Source organism: Apostichopus japonicus, chromosome 20 (genome assembly GCF_037975245.1).
Source record: "Apostichopus japonicus isolate 1M-3 chromosome 20, ASM3797524v1, whole genome shotgun sequence".
Classification (NCBI taxonomy): domain Eukaryota; kingdom Metazoa; phylum Echinodermata; class Holothuroidea; order Aspidochirotida; family Stichopodidae; genus Apostichopus; species Apostichopus japonicus.
In genome coordinates, this window is record NC_092580.1 from 2,487,228 (window position 1) to 2,505,195 (window position 17,968).

The window sequence follows — 17,968 nt, forward strand, 5'->3', positions numbered from 1 at the left end:
GTGTGTTTAAATTTTTTCAAGAACCGCTATCCTAATGATGTATTGTTTTAAATATATAGATTTATATCTCTTGGTGATTTCACGAAAAACCTACACCAACGGATTGGCTTCAATGCACACTTGAACCCGTCCCCCACCCCTTGTATACATTTAAACCTTTGAAATGCGAGATGAATTCCATCAAGTTATTTAGAACTACTGACAAACTCTTCAATAATTGCCCCCCCCCCCCCTCTTGGATAACGGTCAGCATTTATCACTCAATTATGAAGCCATAACGTATATATACTTACTTTTTGGTTCAATACGTTAGTTTAGTTCAATACCATAAATCCGGTCCTGGTTGTGGGTACGAAAGATTTCATAATAATTGATAGTAAGAAGTCAAATTTAATTGGGATGTTGGTCATTTTTTTCCTTCCTATTTTGCATACCTATGTTGGTTTTTCACTGGACGAGAGCTTGACAAATACACTTTATGAAAAAAGAGAGAAAAAAATCACCCCTTGTCAATCAGCTATTATTTCATCCTTACATGTATTGTACTGGGGGGGGGGGGGAGATATTGTACTCTATCGACACATCTGTGCAATATGTTGCTAAATTGATGCCCAGGTACTAGAACTGAAACAAGTTGGGTTAGTGTCCAGTAGGTTAAATGTAATGTAACATATACGCCGAAGGTCACGAGATCAAAGCACCCCCCCCCCACACACACATCCGTTGAAAGATATTCCCTGTTGCTTTCCCTGTACTGATAGTAATGTCTCATTTTGAATCTCAACATTTTCTACGACAAATAAACATCATATAAAATATGTCCTAAAATATTTTAAATATATATATATAATACAAACTATACGTTTACATTCATAAAACTATACTAACATACGCTTCCTGGTCCTTGCAGTTGTAGCTCTCTCTTGAACTTGTCAATATCTTTTTGGCAGTCGCAGTGTTCACCAGTTGCTGTTTTTGTGGGCAGCAGAACAGATACTCTTCGGTATTTCTTGCCCTGTATATGAAACAACGCAATGTAGCTCTACCTTGATCTTTGAAAAGTTTTTTTTTTTTTTTTTTTTAACTTGGGAGGGGGTGAGTGGTGGGTTAACTGTTGTCAATTGTAAATTGAACACTTTAAACTGTGTGAAGGCGCTTAAGATATTTGACAGTTTAGTATATGCTTTAAAAATTCAGAAAGCTTGGCTGTGTCAGGGATGGCACCAGATAACTCGCAGCTTTCGGAGAGCATAAGTTTGTTGGGATGCAGCACATTTAGATAGCTCACCGGGACAGCGTAAGTATACTTGAGGCCACAAATTATCCAACTCAATCGGATCTAGTTCTAAACATAAAAAGATGAGCTGCCGATGGAACTAGCTCTTTAGGAAAGCCGGAAACTATTACTTTACATGAAAAGCTGCACTAGTTAGCAGTTTTTGCATAAATCACACGAAAGCACAAATCGGCATATGTGCTACGAATATAATCATTATCAACAATTGGCAATGTTCACCAGTATTTCTCTTACCAACTCCTTTGTGATGTATTTCGGGTGTATGTTATGATTATGTAACGCCTGTACAACGTCCTCTAGAACCATCGTAGCCTCTTCGGCATCCCTGGCAGTCAACTCCAGCTTTACGGTTCCACTTACAAGTTTCTTCGTTTCCTTTGTGTGATATCTCACTCCATTCCCAGTAATCTCCTTACCTAAGGATAATAATCATATAATGTTCACGAATATCACAAACTTTACAATTGTATCTCATTAAACTATGTTTGCAAAGATGGACTGTTAAAGAAATCAGTTTACAGAAGCCTATAACTTCTATGGTTGAAAAAAAAATCAGTTTTCAGTTCGTTAATTGACTACATTATAATAAGACCGCAGTACAACGTCTAATTGTTTCTTAAGGCGAAGAAATCAAAGCAAGTAATTCCGGTGGTGCATACCAATTGGCGATAACATTTGGAGTTCTATGCCCCGATGGCTTCTGTCCGTTTCTTTACTTCCATCACTTTGACATACCGTACAACCAACCCCAGAGCTTCGATACGTCGTATGTGCTTTAGAGCCTCTGTTTCGGATCGCTGAAAATGTATACAGGTATGGATTAACCGACGAATTTATGGGCAGGATAAAGACAGCTGCCCATGCGTACACAACTGATGGTATCTTGAACGCACCGGATGTGCCCAACACTCCCAACGTCACAATAGGAAGCCAGCAGAACATGTCTGTGGCTACAATCATGGCAGTCCTCGAAGCTAACTTCAACTCACTAGTCAGCTTCCGGTTTGATCGAATGGCTCTCGATGATCGCTTAGAAACCACGATAATGGCAATATAACAAGATGCAATAGTCACTAAGCAGACCAGATTCAATGCGAGAAAGATTATCACCGAAAAGATCCACCCCGATGATCGAATATTGTCGAATGGCAAAGACAGACAAACACTCGTTCTACCATAGTAAGAATCTCCGAAATAAGGCAATCGCAAGGTTGGTATAACTGCGATGAAAAACCCAACGAGCCAGCCAATTGTAACCAAAATGTTGGTAGCTTTAAGTGACAGTTTAAATCTACTGAACGGAAAAACGACGCAAATAAATCTGTCTAAACTAACAATTGTAATAATATAAACCGAGACTTCGCTCGATATAACACACAACGTGCCAGCCAAAGAACACGTGAAGCTGTTCAGCCAATCAGAGGCTTTATAGACGTATACGTCACGAAAACGAACATCGGCAATGGCGATGATTAACATATATACTCCCATGAAACCATCGGATATAGCCAAGTTGAAAATGAGACAGGCTTGAATCTTGTTCTTCTCTCTGCTTTTCAATCGTCTTATGATGACAGCTATATTTCCAAGGAAAGAAGATAAACCCAGAATCCACATGATAATACGTAAAGGAATCGACCGAATAACATCATCGCACGATGAAAACTGGTCCGGTTTAGGCAAACAAACTTGTAAATCACGTTTAATGCAGCAAAAGAGGAAGTTCTCTGAATATCTGTAAGGGTAAGATAGTAAGATACTGAGTAAAATTATCAAAATACTTTTAAAAAAACAGATGAAAAATAATTAATTGAAAATGAGACTTGAATTTGTAGTACAAGTAATAGTTTTTTTTCGATAATATGTTTTCCACTTTCCTTTTTTTGCTACTTAAATAATGTATTACAAAATGTCTCTGAATTGCGAACTTGATTGCCATGTACAAAAGTAAAAAATTTAACCCACAGCTTTGTAAGACCCTCAAGTTCATCTAGAAACGCCTCGTTGAAGTCGGTGATATCGTTTCCAGTCAAATCTCTAGAAACAAAGTGAACAAATAATAAATGACTAGGACATGAAGGAACATTTTACATTTAATTTTAGCTCACTATAACAGGTTTTCCTGATATCTGTTGATTGTTATTGATACCTTTTAAGTGTGAAAAACTACTCGTACATTAAATATTCTTTCCAAGGAGGTTAAGCCAAAAAGCTAAAGATGACAAATTGAAACGCTGAAGAAAGGATGTAAAATGAAAGAATTTTTAGCAACTAAATTCTTGTTCTAATTTTATATCATATTGTAGTTATTATTTGACTCATAACGGAATGACAAAGATAGAAGAGTGTCACCATGGAGACAAAAGCTTCATACAAAATGTTATCTTACCAGCAACAGTATATGTATCTTACTTAAATTTAAAATTCCTGAAATAGTTTACAATGTAGGACACAAAAGCCTCAGGACTTACAGCGTGGTAACTCTATTCAGCTTTGAGAATCCATTGAACTCAATGGTGTTTATCAAATTGTTAGATAGATTTCTGTGGAAGAATGAAAATTTACTTATCAATGACTTAGATGCCACAGATATACCAAACAAAAAGTTAAGTGCTTGGAGAAGGGATGGGAAATGGAATGTGTGAGAGTTGCTATAGTACAGAACCGTTACAAGGTCCTGTATTATAGAAGAAAAGACCTTACATTTTGAGGAGTCTTGAATTAATGACTATACAACGTAGGTTCTCGTGCAATTCATAACTCGATGGATCATTTAACTAGCTGTATACGATTGTATTGTAACGATCACACTAACAATTTACTTACAGAGTTCGCAACGACTGCAAACCTTCAAATGTGCTCTCTTGGATCCGACGGAGTTTCATCCTATGCAACGTCCTGTGGAAAGAAAAGTAACGTAATTACAATCATCATAAACGTTATAATCAATATCATCATTATCGTCATTGTCATCATCGTTATCATCGTCGTCATAGTCGTCGTCATCGTCATTTTCATCGTCGTCATCATCATCATCATCATGCTACTTAGCCTACATGAAAACCATTATTTCGTGTTGTTCCTTGCATCAATGACACATAGTTTCTTACAAACTTGGAAGGGAGGCCAGGGAAATGAATGCTCCCGGTGAAACTGTTTCCAAAGGATTACCAGACAAATTCCTGCAGAGAAAAAGAAATCGAAGACTAGTCTATAACTGAGTTGTAAACGTATACAGTATATCTGTAATCACTGCAGTCTATGTTAATTAGTATCACTGTAATCACTACAGTCTTTGTTAAATAGTATCACTGTAATCACTACAGTCTATGTTAAATAGTATCACTGTAATCACTACAGTCTATGTTAAATAGTATCACTGTAATCACTACAGTCTATGTTAAATAGTACCACTGTAATCACTACAGTCTATGTTAAATAGTATCACTGTAATCACTACAGTCTTTGTTAAATAGTATCACTGTAATCACTACAGTCTATGCTAAATAGTATCACTGTAATCACTACAGTCTATGTTAAATAGTATCACTGTAATCGCTACAGTGTATGTTCAATAGTATCACTGCAATCACTACAGTCTTTGTTAAATAGTATCACTGTAATCATTACAGTCTTTGTTAAATAATGTCACTGTAATCACTACAGTGTATGTTAAATAGTATCATTGTAATCACTACAGTGTATGTTAAATAGTATCACTGTAATCACTACAGTCTATGCTAAATAGTATCACTGTAATCATTACAGTCTTTGTTAAATAATATCACTGTAATCACTACAGTGTATGTTAAATAGTATCATTGTAATCACTACAGTGTATGTTAAATAGTATCACTGTAATCACTACAGTCTTTGTTAAATAGTATCCATATCTGTCAACATGTACAAATGTGTTATCAACATGTATGAGACATACAACTGGACTTAAAAGTACATTTGAAAAATCTTACAAAAATGTCAGTCGATTTAGGCCATGAAAGATGTTTTGTTGAAGATGCAAAAGTCTGTTATCTGCAAGTGACCTGTGAAGTCATAAAGATTGAAGGAAGACAGACATGAAACTTGTTAGCGGTGGAATAAAATTGTACATATAATTTGTTAAACAGATTGTTAAACCGATCACTTACAAGTTCCTCAAGTTTTTCTGAAAGGAAAACGTCTTTGGTGGAATGGTCGTTATTCCATTTCCGGAAAGATCCCTGGAAGAAACAAACAAACAGTGGGCTTAAATGATATGATCTGGATGTTAAAGTTAGTTTACAGCTGCATGCCTAATGAAATCGACATACATTAGAAGCAGACGACGTGTGCATACCATTCTAAATACACTGATGCAACGGCACACATCGAAAGGGTATCACATTTCAAGGAAAGTCAACAATTAAACAGATAAGTTTTCAAGATGTGGACTAAGGAACTCACAGACCAACTAGCAACCATACATAACGTATTCATATAGAGATGGGGCAGGGACTCACAACGAATATGGCGTTTTCGTAAATAATAAGGTGTATAATTTTATTGTTGGTTGATCAGGGTGCAAAAAGCTGTAAATATGTGAGCGCGAGGATGGCTTGTTTGAAACGGTCACAAATCAATAACCCTCTGGAATGATCTTTTCAGATGAAATGCATGATGATTCATCAGTCTAGGTCTAAATGATCATGTTAATTCATTGTTCCTCGTAACTCGCTAAACTTCACACAATTAATACAAGTACGCATGGGTATAATATTTATTAAAAGTTTGTTCCCGGCCCATGGTAACCCGATGGTAACTCCCACGAAGTCACACCAACCCAGTACCAAGTTTCAGTTCAGTGCCACAGGGGGTGTAAGGTTCTTAGCATTACTTTATCTCGTCTCCAGTAAATTACATGTAATAAATGAGATCATTTAAAGCAATAAACTAAAGCATAGCATCCTTACATTTTAATCACAAGTTGGAAATCAGACATATTAAGATGAAGGAGACCTTCAATGGTGAGGTCACTGTCTTCTGCGGACCGTTTATTCGGCCTACTTCGGTGCTGGAGGCGACTCAGTATTCTGTGAGGAGAAAGGTGTCTTCTAATTAATAGCTTTGAAACCACATTGGATAATTCTTACAGCACCCTTTCTTACACTTATTTTTCTGACTCATCAATTCGAATATCTTACTTATATACTGAGGCGCGTAGCCAGGAATTTGTCAAGGGAGGGGCGAAAATGTAGGCAAACTATCAGAGCCGTATAGATACGGCATAGTAAACTATTTAAACGTAGCGCCATGGGTTGGCGCGAAGCGTACAAGAAAAGTTTGGCTGAAAATGCCTCCCAGATCGCTGGAAATGGCACTTCCCAGGGCTTGTAAGTTGCATCTTAGCATTTTCTCTTTTGAAATTACTAGCGATATCATAAAAACATTTAAAAAGAAAAGAAAATATATGCTCAAGGGGGAGGGGGCGGCGCCCCCTCCTTGGCTACGCGCCTTTTATACTGTTTATACTGTTTATAAGATCCTCAAAAACTTTCGAGTTAGATTCGAGAAGTGCTTCGAAACAAGTTAACCAATCTTACAATTTCCGTGCAGACCGAGGAATGGAGGTTGCCAAAGAATAGTTCCAAGGTACATTAAGGCAATGCACGAGCAACCCGGTACACTGACATCCTGTAGGACATGTTACATCTGCACAAAAGAAAACAATGTTGGTAATTGTACAGAATTCAACAGTAACTATCTTTGTTTGTTGTCAAATCTCTGTGTTATTATGTTATTGTAACTGTTTAACTTAAAAGTGCAGGTATATATTGGACATTCTGTCAATGCCTTTCATATAGCTTGCATGGTTATAAATAACGTGAAAATAGTGATTTGACATTACGTATAGAAATGGTTACCATATATTTGTTAACATCACATTTTTCATTCTTACTGCAAAATATCTCGTCGTCTCCCAAAGGACATTCCTTGACCCCATTGCAAAGCTGGTCTATGCTGAGACAATTAGAATAACGGTGACAGGAATATAACCCGGCACAGATGAAGCTGTCTGCGTGAGGAGATAATGCAATATATAAATATATGTATATATATATATATATACATATATATATATACATATATATATATATATATATATTATATTATATAGATACATATATATATATGTGTATATTTGTATATATATATATATATATATATATTGCAGTGTTTAGCAACTAATGTTAGTAGAATTAACATTAATGTAATGTAAGTTTGCTCAGTTAACCGTTATCGCTCCTTCGTTCTCTTCATTAAATCTTCTCTGTACTTAACATATATATAATGGTTAATATTACAACTATGTTTTGTACTTTACAAACAAAGACAGTTGAAGACATTGTTTATATTTCGAACATTTGGCACATATAGGTAAGTGATATAACATTAAAGACGTGGAATCTGAACAAAACAAACTTCTCGTCTGATTTCCATCAGCCACTTATGGATACAGTTAACCTAAAACTATATCAATATATAAAAGAGAAAATGTTGCAAGAAGATAACAATAGTAATTTGTGACACCTGTGTAAGCAACACATATGCGTACCACAATTAATTTCATCTTCTCCACTTGGGCAATCCCATATGCCGTTACATCGCAAGTCCGATCGAATACAATAACTGTTGGGACACTTGAAGGATGATTCTGGACATTTGAAAGAATCTACAGAAAACAGAGAGGATATGCTTGTGAGACTGAAAAGAGATGAAAACTCTTGACTTATTTTTTGTTCTAAATATTTTTAAATTCAAAAGGGTTTGTTTCTTAAGCATTCAAACTACATTGCACTACGCTGTTAATTTGCACGTACATGTCAAGTTGTCTGCAGTTGTCAAGTTGCACATAACTGTTAAGTGTTTCTATAGTCTGTATGTCAGGTCTGTCAAGATTTATGTGCGCGCACTTGTCAAGTTGTCCAAAAATGTCTAGTCTGTCACGTTTTGACGTAATTGCATTTTCTTTTTGAAATTTTACGTAACTGACAAGTTGCAAGTCAAGCTGTACGTATTGTCAAGTTGCACATGATAGCTTTGAAGTTCTACATAACTGCCAAATCTGTACATTATTGTCAAATTGTACTCAGCTGTTAAATTGAATGTTATGAAGTATGACATGGCATTAAGTAATAATGAATACGAAACGATCTCAACTGTAAGATACTGAATTGCAATAAGTAATTATTAATACGAAACGATCTCAACCGTAACATATTGTTATTACCACGATGCTATTACCACGATTGGGATATATGCAATTTGGATGCATTTCTCAATGTTCTGTTATTTTCTCCTTCGGGTCAGTAAATAATTTGCATATACTTTTATCCTTAATGAGGGATGTAACCAGGCCATTATGTATGTGTACTAGTTTATGCTAACTCACCGCATTGAATAAGATGACTCAGATCTCTGCAGCCGCGTTGTATATTATATTTGTCATAGCCAAACAGACATACATTCTCGATGTTTGTGCAGGTACCACTGGAGCACTGGATTTCGTTCTCTAGGCAAAGTTTTGGCGACTCTAAATAAATGGAAGCAGCATACAAAGCCAATATTACCAGCTGAGGTATACATAATAAAAGTGCAATATGTGTTTCGAGACCATCCTTGTTCTGACTCGTGTATATAGAAGAAACAGACATATACACAAAAAGGACAGTTTCCTAATTTAATCATGATCTTAGCCAAATGACCGGGAATCGCGTTTGCTTTTAAAGGCAGTAGATACTACATTAATAACAATTATTTTCACACGAGCCAAGGTTAAGAATATATACCAACTTCATGTTTTGCGATAATAGTGAAGACTGCCACTTCAAGTTTAGCACAAACAACAACAGTTTCACGCAATAAACTCACACATTCGTATCAAAAGAAATATTTCTAACAGCCTACAAAATAATTCAGACTTATTATGTGCATAATTAAGCACATAAATCACCTACTGAAAATATAAGCGGAAAAATTTGGGTAACACCTTGTCACCCGATGTCTGGTAATTAATACAAAACGGTAATAAAGTGGAATTGTACATTCACTCAAGGTTAAATTATGGGTATCAAGTCACAATAACCATCATAAAACATCAACTATGGAGACTTTGCGATGAACATAAAATCTCACCATTTTGCATGTATGTAATCCTTAACTCACTCCAATTACATTGCTGTAATTAACTTTACCAATTTCGGACGTTAAATACGTGAAAAATTGGAAGAAACGTCAGCTTTTTACTAGGAAACCTATTTCAGACATTCCTGAAACATTCCTAAGACATTAGGTGACCATGTTACGTCATCTTTGGTAATCCGCAATCACAACAATGCGTTGAGTGTGTAAAGTTGTATACTTGCGCTGCAAAAAACATCAACATGTAGTGAGTTACAACTCCCTCCAGAGTTGGCTCACAACATGTGTAAATAGTCATGTTAGGATTTCATCGCATTTTATCTATTTCATTTGTTGTATTCCAGTATCGTGAGTTCGTGATACATGTGTTATATTGTCCGTTATGTTTTTTCCGGCATCTGCATGGTCCAAGGAGTGGAATAAAACGGTACTATATAATGATCGGACGTTTTATTTCGTTATTGACTGTCTTGTGATCGTGAAATGTTACTGGTCAAGGCCTGTTTCAACTAGACCTAACTCTATATAATTACACAGAGTCACGGTAGTATTTCGCCCAGGATTGAACGAGAAACGTGGATTTGGATATTCACTGCTTAATTTGGTTTATTGACAGGATACTTTTATCTGACTGTGTTTGTACTTTTGGATATTAAAACGAGTAAGTACTATGTTCAGCAGTCATGTATATGCTACCCTGGTCGATTTGGGCCAGCGTCTCCTCGTAGTTGTTCGACTATGTTTAGTGTTTTTTATGCAATTCATTGATAGTAACGTAAACCATTTTCCCGTGACATATCACGCATGAGGCATCTTTTAGGTATATTCTTCTGTTCAGTTTGCGGTATCTTGCGATCAAATTGTATTACGGAATCGGCAAGCTGCTTGCATGTTCTACAGTATAGTGTACCGTACGGACCTATTGACGCTCCGCTATGTAAACGATGCCTCCATTTGAGTAGAAATTTTTCAAATAAAATAACCCAAATAAAAAACTAAATTTTCTGCTTAAAATTGTCTTAAAACTAGTTGTTTACCTTCATGTGTTCTTGTTTAAAGCTAACAGATTTCCAAACGCTCGAAATTGGAAGTCAAATACAGTACAATTGTTCGCTATCTGTGTATAAACAGTACCTATTTCAGCGTTCGATTTTCGAGGTATAAAAAAAATGACGTCACACGGTGAACAGAGGCTCCTTTGGGTCGATCTCTGTTTTCAGACATTCCAGAGGTACATGTCACGTGACTACCCAAACTGTCCATTTTCGTGGTCGTTTTGTGATGGGTTATAGTAGGTTTTCGAAGATTTTTATTTACATATGTTGATTATGGGTATGTAAACTCCCAAATTAATGGAAAATCCCCCCAAACAATTTTGTCTCTATAGTTCATGTTTAAAGACGGTCTTTTCTTATGTAACGTTATGCAATTAATATGCAATTAAAAATGCGTTCTACAGTATTCTACTACCAATGATGAACGTTAATAGACAGTATTATGGTACTTTTGCGTCATTATGGCCTGTAATTTTACAGAACGGCCAGTGAATATAAATTAACTATGAATACACAAGATTAATAACGTTCCCTGTTAATTTAGACTCAAAACACACTATATTGTACAAAGAAGTGTCACAGTAATATTACGCCAAAATGTCACCTTCTTAACATGTAACGCAGAAGCTAACTGCACTATAGAGGCGACCAACCACATGCCTGGTCTGTGGACTTACCGCAGTTCGATCCCTCATCTTCGTGAAAATGTCCTGGGCAATCAAGGACACCATCGCAAACTAACCGAAGAGGGATGCAACTCCCATCATAGCACTGAAATCCACCGTGACAGACCTCTGGATGAAAGAAAAAAGAAAAAAATCAGTAAACTATCTCTGAGACCAATCGGAGGAAATTTGAGTTGCGATCATCCAGTAGGGCAACAAACGGTTTCAATTTCGTGATGCTAACTAGGTTTTCGTTTCATACCTGGTTGATGAGACCTAGGAAACATGAACAAATATGGCTTAATGGAAGCAAGCTGGAGATATATGGAAACCAAGTAGCAAAAATCTCTGAATGAATTTTCTGTTCTTTTTAAAAATAATTTCCCAGTCCGTTCAGAATTGTTCGGAGATTAACAATATAGAATAGTTTCACTATAACTAATAGTAATCTAATAGTTACTACCATCAGTGACCAATGACCAACCCCACCCCCCCTCGTGCTTCTTCAACCGCCGTCCCCACCTGTCTTGCCCCGGGCCTCGGTCCATTGTCAAACACTATCTAGGAGTTTTGGGGGCTTATATGTGAAAAGCTCGAATCTTTTTTAAAAGTCGGGAGGAGGTTAAAAGTGCCAGGGCACACAGCAACCCTAGTGGTGCCAGTTTAACCGACACCCTGACCCAATTGTAAATATCCTCTCGCAGTTGCCCGAGGGACCAGGGTATATGCTGAGGCCCGCGGGAAACTAAACTCGAAAAAAGACCTGCGTATCCGTCGCTGCATCCGTCCCCTATCGTTAACGGCATATGTCCAGGGGGATATTCGTCCGGGGGTATTTATCCGGGGGTTACTGTGTTACTGTATTCGTCCGAGGAGTTAGTTGTCCGGGTGGGTAGTTGTCCTGGGGGGGGGGATTGTCCGGTGGGTAATCGTCCGGGGGGTTATTGACTGGGGGTAATCGTCCGGGGGGTTATTGACTGGGGGGTAATCGTCCGGGGGTATTTGTCCGGGGGTATTTGGCCCGTCACACATCTATGACCTACATTCCATTTTTACTGATAATCTTTTTCGTTTCGTCTCTAAGTACGTGTGTGTAGCTATTTAATTTTGTAAAATGCTTTCAACTTAGTGTTCATAAAGTGCTGACGTCAGCATCGACCCAAGTAGATTATGCCTATAGTCGGAGAAATTGAAATTGCCTCTAACCTTTAAAGAGGGGCCCTAGTTCTAATAAAAAATACAATACATATGCGATAGAAGAAAAAAAACAATACTTACCGCACAGTCTTTCATCTGAACCATCCACACAATCGTAATATAAATCACAACGTTTTGAGTTCGCTACGCATTCTCCATTATCACATCGAAAATCAGTCGACCGGCATGTTGGGTAACCTGATTAAGGAACAGCAAAGCAGTTTTTATGCTTGTCTATCTGCCTCTTTGATACAAAAGAATGTATCCTTTCTCTTACAGACTGTAATCGTACAGGTAAATTCTACGGTAAACTGTTATCTTTATGTGTACATTTATTACCTAACAATTTATTTAGCACATTCATTTCTTTTAAGTTATACGTGAATAAAACCACCCGATGCACACAGATAACACAGTTACTACTGTAAATCTTACAGTTTTGTACAACAGGATCGTGCTATAAATCGGTAGCATGTGCTATTAGGGTTACAGTAAGAACTGAGGATATGTGTAATTCCAATAAATCCAGTTGTTTTGGGATTTGTTGGAATTACAAATATCCTCAGTTCTTACTGTAAATGTAATAGCACATGCTACCGATTTATCAGATTTGTCAGCACGATCCAGTATTTACTGTGGTACAAAACTTTAGATTTACAGTAGTTACTGTAATCTCTGTGTGAATCGGCTGACAAAACGAACAAGGAGCAAATCAAGCGCGTATAGCCAGCCTTCGTGCATGGTGTGCTGGGTAAAAGCAAAATTGTTGTCCCATTTTGAGATTCATATAATTTAAGATTAATTAACGCTTGTATTGCTCTGAATATTTATGACACCATTACGTTAACAGATTCTGTTATGCTGCTGGAACACCAACGCCCACAACATCAGCCCGGCAGTGGAAGTTATATATCTGATACAGGGTTGCCTGACACACTCAAACGAACAGCTGTTGTACTCACGGTTTTGATACGTTTCAGCACTGGTGACAACGCTTAGTCTAAAATCTGCTAAACTAAGCACTTACACGTGAGTAAAACATCATTCTTTCTGTGATTTGTTAACAAAATTGTTTCTTATGATAACTAATATAAATGAACATGAATAACATCCTGATGGAATATCACATATAATGACTTTGTTGGTTGTATACAAGTTATATATAGTACGGTATTTACTTACTGAACACTCCATTTTACTCAACATGCTTACTGATGAACACTCCATTATACCCAACATGCTTACTGATGAACACTCCAGTTTACTCAACATGCTTAGTGATGAACAATCCATTATTATCAATATGCTTACTGATGAACACTCCATTATACTCAATATGCTTTCTGATGAACACTCTATTATACTCAACATGCTTACTGATGAACACCCCATTATAATCAATATGCTTACTAATGAACACTCCATTATACTCAATATGCTTTCTGATGAACACTCTATTATACTCAACATGCTTACTGATGAACACCCCATTATAATCAATATGCTTACTGATGAACACTCCATTATACTCAATATGCTTACTGATGAACACTCTATTATACTCAACACGCTTACTGATGAACACCCCATTGTACTCGATATGCTACTGATGAACACTCTATTATACTCAATATGCTTACTACATTGGTACTCGTCGGCTCCGTCCTGGCAATCCGTCACAAAGTTACACACGAAGGACAGAGACACACACTCATTGTTCCCACACGTGATCGTGTCGTCACTGCAAATAACATCTTTTGAATTCTGATCTGTTTGTGGATAAAGCAATCAAGTAATATAATGGTGTAACTATGTAGTTACTATGCAATCAGGCTCTATGCAATGGTACAAACGTAGAATGAGGTAATCAAGTATGCAAATGGTGCAATGAAGTCAGAATTATGCATTCCAGTAATAATGGTGCAACGCAACCACGCAAGTCATAATTATGGTGTAATCATGTAAATAATGATGCAATCAAACAAGAAGTACGTAGACAAGAAATAATGATGCAATCAAATAATAATGATGAATTCAAGAAATACTGATGCATGACTCAACTAATAATGATAATACCGACATTAATTATGGTGCTTCTAATAGTAATGGCATGAACGGCAGTCACCGTATGATAATCGTCACAATAAAGTTTATAACTGCATAACGTATATATCATCAATACCCACTTCTTCAACGTTATAACAATGAAGCGATATCGATTTGTTAACAGGGCTATAAATAGGCCTTTGCATAATGAGTTTACATCAACTAATGTCGTAACTACTATATATATAACTCAAATTGATACCGTACCGTACGAGCAGTCATTTTCATCACTCTCATCACTACAATCAGCAACATTATCACACTGGTATACACCGTGGATGTACTCTCCACTTGTACACTTAAATAATCCATTGATGCGACAATGCCCCGAAACATCTGTAAAGTAATGTAAATTGTTTCCAATATGCAAAAGTATGCAGGCTTTGCTTTAGACTCATGCATGACTCATCAAACATTTTGCCAGACGCATTGATCAATATATAGCAAGAATGAATAGTATGGACAAATCAAAATGATAGTAACGTTCAAGGAAGCAAATTCATGAAGGAATGAACGAACTTTAACTTTAAATTGAAATACCTTGAAATGAGTACAAATAAACGAAAAGCTGACAGCAGCTTAGCATGTAATAAACAGTATACCTTCATCCTTAAACGATGCTGCTATAGGTGTAACAATCATGCGACTATCGTGCTATAGAATTTACATTTATCGTTATATTTGTTCATTCGTTGTCAACTGTAAACGCTTTGTGGGTTAATTGTACTTACGTAAATCTATACTCTTGCAACCTTTATATTATTTATAAAGTTATGCTTCAATCAAATGAACTCAAACGTTAACACAAAATAGAAACATCTCACCAGAATTGTCCTCATTGTTGTATTTGACCACACCTGAAGAATAAACACATTAAAACACATGGAAAAGACCAATAGATTACCACAAATAAAACACTTTAACATGCGTTACTGCGTCATAAATCAAGAGCCTATACTTCGAGGCGGCAATTTACATGATAAGTTACTTTCCATTTTATACGTTTAGAGTTTAAAGTGCAGATAAGTTTATTAATTCGTAAGTATCGAGTCATGAAATAGGTATAAATAATTCTCAAGCTAAACATATATACAGAATCGTGACATAATATTCCTATAGTTTTCTCATTCTGATATCTATAGCGTACCTTGGTAATTAGTCGCAAGTGTTTTCTTGCAAATAAATTGGTTTGTTTGTGGAGAAGCACAGGGTACGTCGTGCCAGTTTGAAATAGACGCGTAATCGGTTAAGTTAATGACAGCGCAATCACCAAACGTACCATCATTAGGTTGACGATCACCAACTTTTAGCCTTGAAATGAACAAACAGGGAAGTGATTGTTACAGTGATGACAAAGAAGATCATAGGGGTAGGAGGCAAGGGGGGGGGGCTGCAGCCCCCAACCAAAAATGTTTGTGAAAATTCGGGCAATATGCTGAGAATTTTATTGGCATGCGATGTAATAACCTATGAATGCCTATGATATGCACATTAAGATGTTGAATGCGCGCGGAGCGCGCCAAAAAAAATTGGTTATAATTTTTCGGGCAAGTCGTTACAGCCCCCCCCCCCCAAAAAAAAAATCAAATTATGCTCCTACGCATATGAAGAAGATATATTTACAACATGAATTGCAGTAAATAGTTGCTGGATTGGAACAAACAAAATTCTTAGAACTTCTTTATCATTGTTAGATCAATGCCCCCCTCAACCTCAATCTGTACTCCTTGCTTCTCTACCCTTCCTCTATCTCTCTCCTCCATCCTCTCGTTTCTTGGAAGAAGCAAATAATAGAAGCCAGCAGCAGTTCATTACATCTACAATATGTACGTATACCTCCGTCAGTTGAGAATTATCGAAATTCTAAACAGTTCCCGGATTAACCAATAGTAAAAACAAACGTGAATATGGGCAATCAGTGCTGTAGATTACCCGCTTGTATAATCACCTGTCGAAATACCAACTTGAAAAACTTAATGGTCTCCCATCTACCCAGCGAAACTTCCTTTCCTTCATCCTATCGGTCAAACCTGTATATGAGAAATGAAAGAGGCCAGCTTTCTTCTGTATCCTTATTCATACAACAATCATGATTCTGCACCAGAATGTTATACACATTGAACTTGTGTTCATCTCATTGCAAACTTCAAACTCACTGCTCATAGCCGTCTCCTTCTTTATAGTAATGTAGAAACTGTAAAATGTCACACAAGCTATGCCGGTAAAAGAAGAGGGCAGCACACTGAGTTGCCCATCTAATCGCAATCATCCTCCATGAACAATTGATCGCGGATTACATTCATATACTCTGCGCTGCACAATGCAGCATTTTGTCCCCTGTTTTTTGTTTGTTTTACCTCAGTCGCCATTGTAAATATGCAGTTAAAACATATGAGGCTTTGTGAAGATTGCATGTCTATTCAACATTTGTCCTTGTAGTAATAGCAAATACTCATTTTCACTTCATACGAGTCATAACGGGGCACATTGCTATATCCAATTTGGCGAACATCGGTTAAGCTTTTATATGCAGTACAATTATATATATGCATATATATATATATATATATATCATATTATGTATATGATTATATATATATACAATATATATATATATATGTAGTACAATTAACATTTTCACTTTTATTACCATGGCAACTGCATATTTCGATAGTACCTGGTATATTGTCATTATACCCGTGAAGGTTTCAATTCAATATTTCTTCTGGGACTTCTAGAAGCAAAAAGCGAAAAAACATCGTCTCAACGGATCTTTCTACTTTTCTTCCTTGAGAACTGCGAGACAAAACTTCCTATCATAAGACACCTTTCAAGGAAGGTCAAAATCGGGCCATCCGTTAATTATAGGAACATTGACTTGCTAAGGCAACTGAGATAGCCGTAACAGGTTCCAAATGCCCAACCGATAACAAGGATATTGAACGAACTTACCAATGTAGATCTCTTCAACCTGGGTGATCCAGACATTCGTCAGCATATATTGTATGAACTCCATTTCTTGAAGAGTTATGATGCTGACAAGGGTTGCGTCATCTCTCTCACATGCTTTTTCAGCCTCCACCCACCTATGATTCTCCTCACTTGTGACGAATTTATAGCAATTATCATTCCATTGAGTGTAGTTCCTTGGGCATGATCCTGTACGCAAGAATAGTCATTCATTGGAAATTACACAAGATTGCATCTAATAAGGAATAAGTAGACTAAAAAAAAATAAAAAATAGAGAACGGGAGGGGTGTTTAGTCATTTCCTTCTTAGATGTTGAGACCATTCGTGTGAATGGTGCCAAAGGCGTTGGATACACTATCGCACGATGGTGGATCGAACGTTTCCGATCCTGCTAGGATCCTGTTAGGATCCTGCTAAGATCAAAACATCAGGCCCTCTAACTTTCGTTAAATAATAAAGCATTAAACAGGAAATGTCTTTGAGCATAATAAGAGATATT

General features: G+C 36.8%; 1 protein-coding gene across 1 annotated transcript in view; it reads right to left on the reverse strand.

Annotated features, from left to right (window-relative positions):
- Window positions 1–30: 30 nt before the first annotated feature.
- LOC139961286 (uncharacterized) overlaps window positions 31–17,968 on the reverse strand; it is a 52,312-nt gene continuing 34,374 nt past the window's right edge. Inside the window, exons 26-47 of the mRNA XM_071960400.1 lie at window positions 17,451–17,657; window positions 16,447–16,528; window positions 15,646–15,809; window positions 15,323–15,355; window positions 14,706–14,834; window positions 14,033–14,161; window positions 12,474–12,590; window positions 11,208–11,324; window positions 8,727–8,867; window positions 7,890–8,006; window positions 7,233–7,349; window positions 6,877–6,985; window positions 6,247–6,366; window positions 5,446–5,517; window positions 5,269–5,340; window positions 4,408–4,479; window positions 4,124–4,195; window positions 3,769–3,840; window positions 3,263–3,334; window positions 1,957–3,032; window positions 1,532–1,713; window positions 31–1,015 (exon numbers count right to left, since the gene is read on the reverse strand). Coding sequence (XP_071816501.1) covers window positions 884–1,015; window positions 1,532–1,713; window positions 1,957–3,032; window positions 3,263–3,334; window positions 3,769–3,840; window positions 4,124–4,195; window positions 4,408–4,479; window positions 5,269–5,340; window positions 5,446–5,517; window positions 6,247–6,366; window positions 6,877–6,985; window positions 7,233–7,349; window positions 7,890–8,006; window positions 8,727–8,867; window positions 11,208–11,324; window positions 12,474–12,590; window positions 14,033–14,161; window positions 14,706–14,834; window positions 15,323–15,355; window positions 15,646–15,809; window positions 16,447–16,528; window positions 17,451–17,657 — 3,404 coding nt within the window. The 3' untranslated portion in view covers window positions 31–883. The remainder of the gene's footprint in view (window positions 1,016–1,531; window positions 1,714–1,956; window positions 3,033–3,262; window positions 3,335–3,768; window positions 3,841–4,123; window positions 4,196–4,407; window positions 4,480–5,268; window positions 5,341–5,445; window positions 5,518–6,246; window positions 6,367–6,876; window positions 6,986–7,232; window positions 7,350–7,889; window positions 8,007–8,726; window positions 8,868–11,207; window positions 11,325–12,473; window positions 12,591–14,032; window positions 14,162–14,705; window positions 14,835–15,322; window positions 15,356–15,645; window positions 15,810–16,446; window positions 16,529–17,450; window positions 17,658–17,968) is intronic.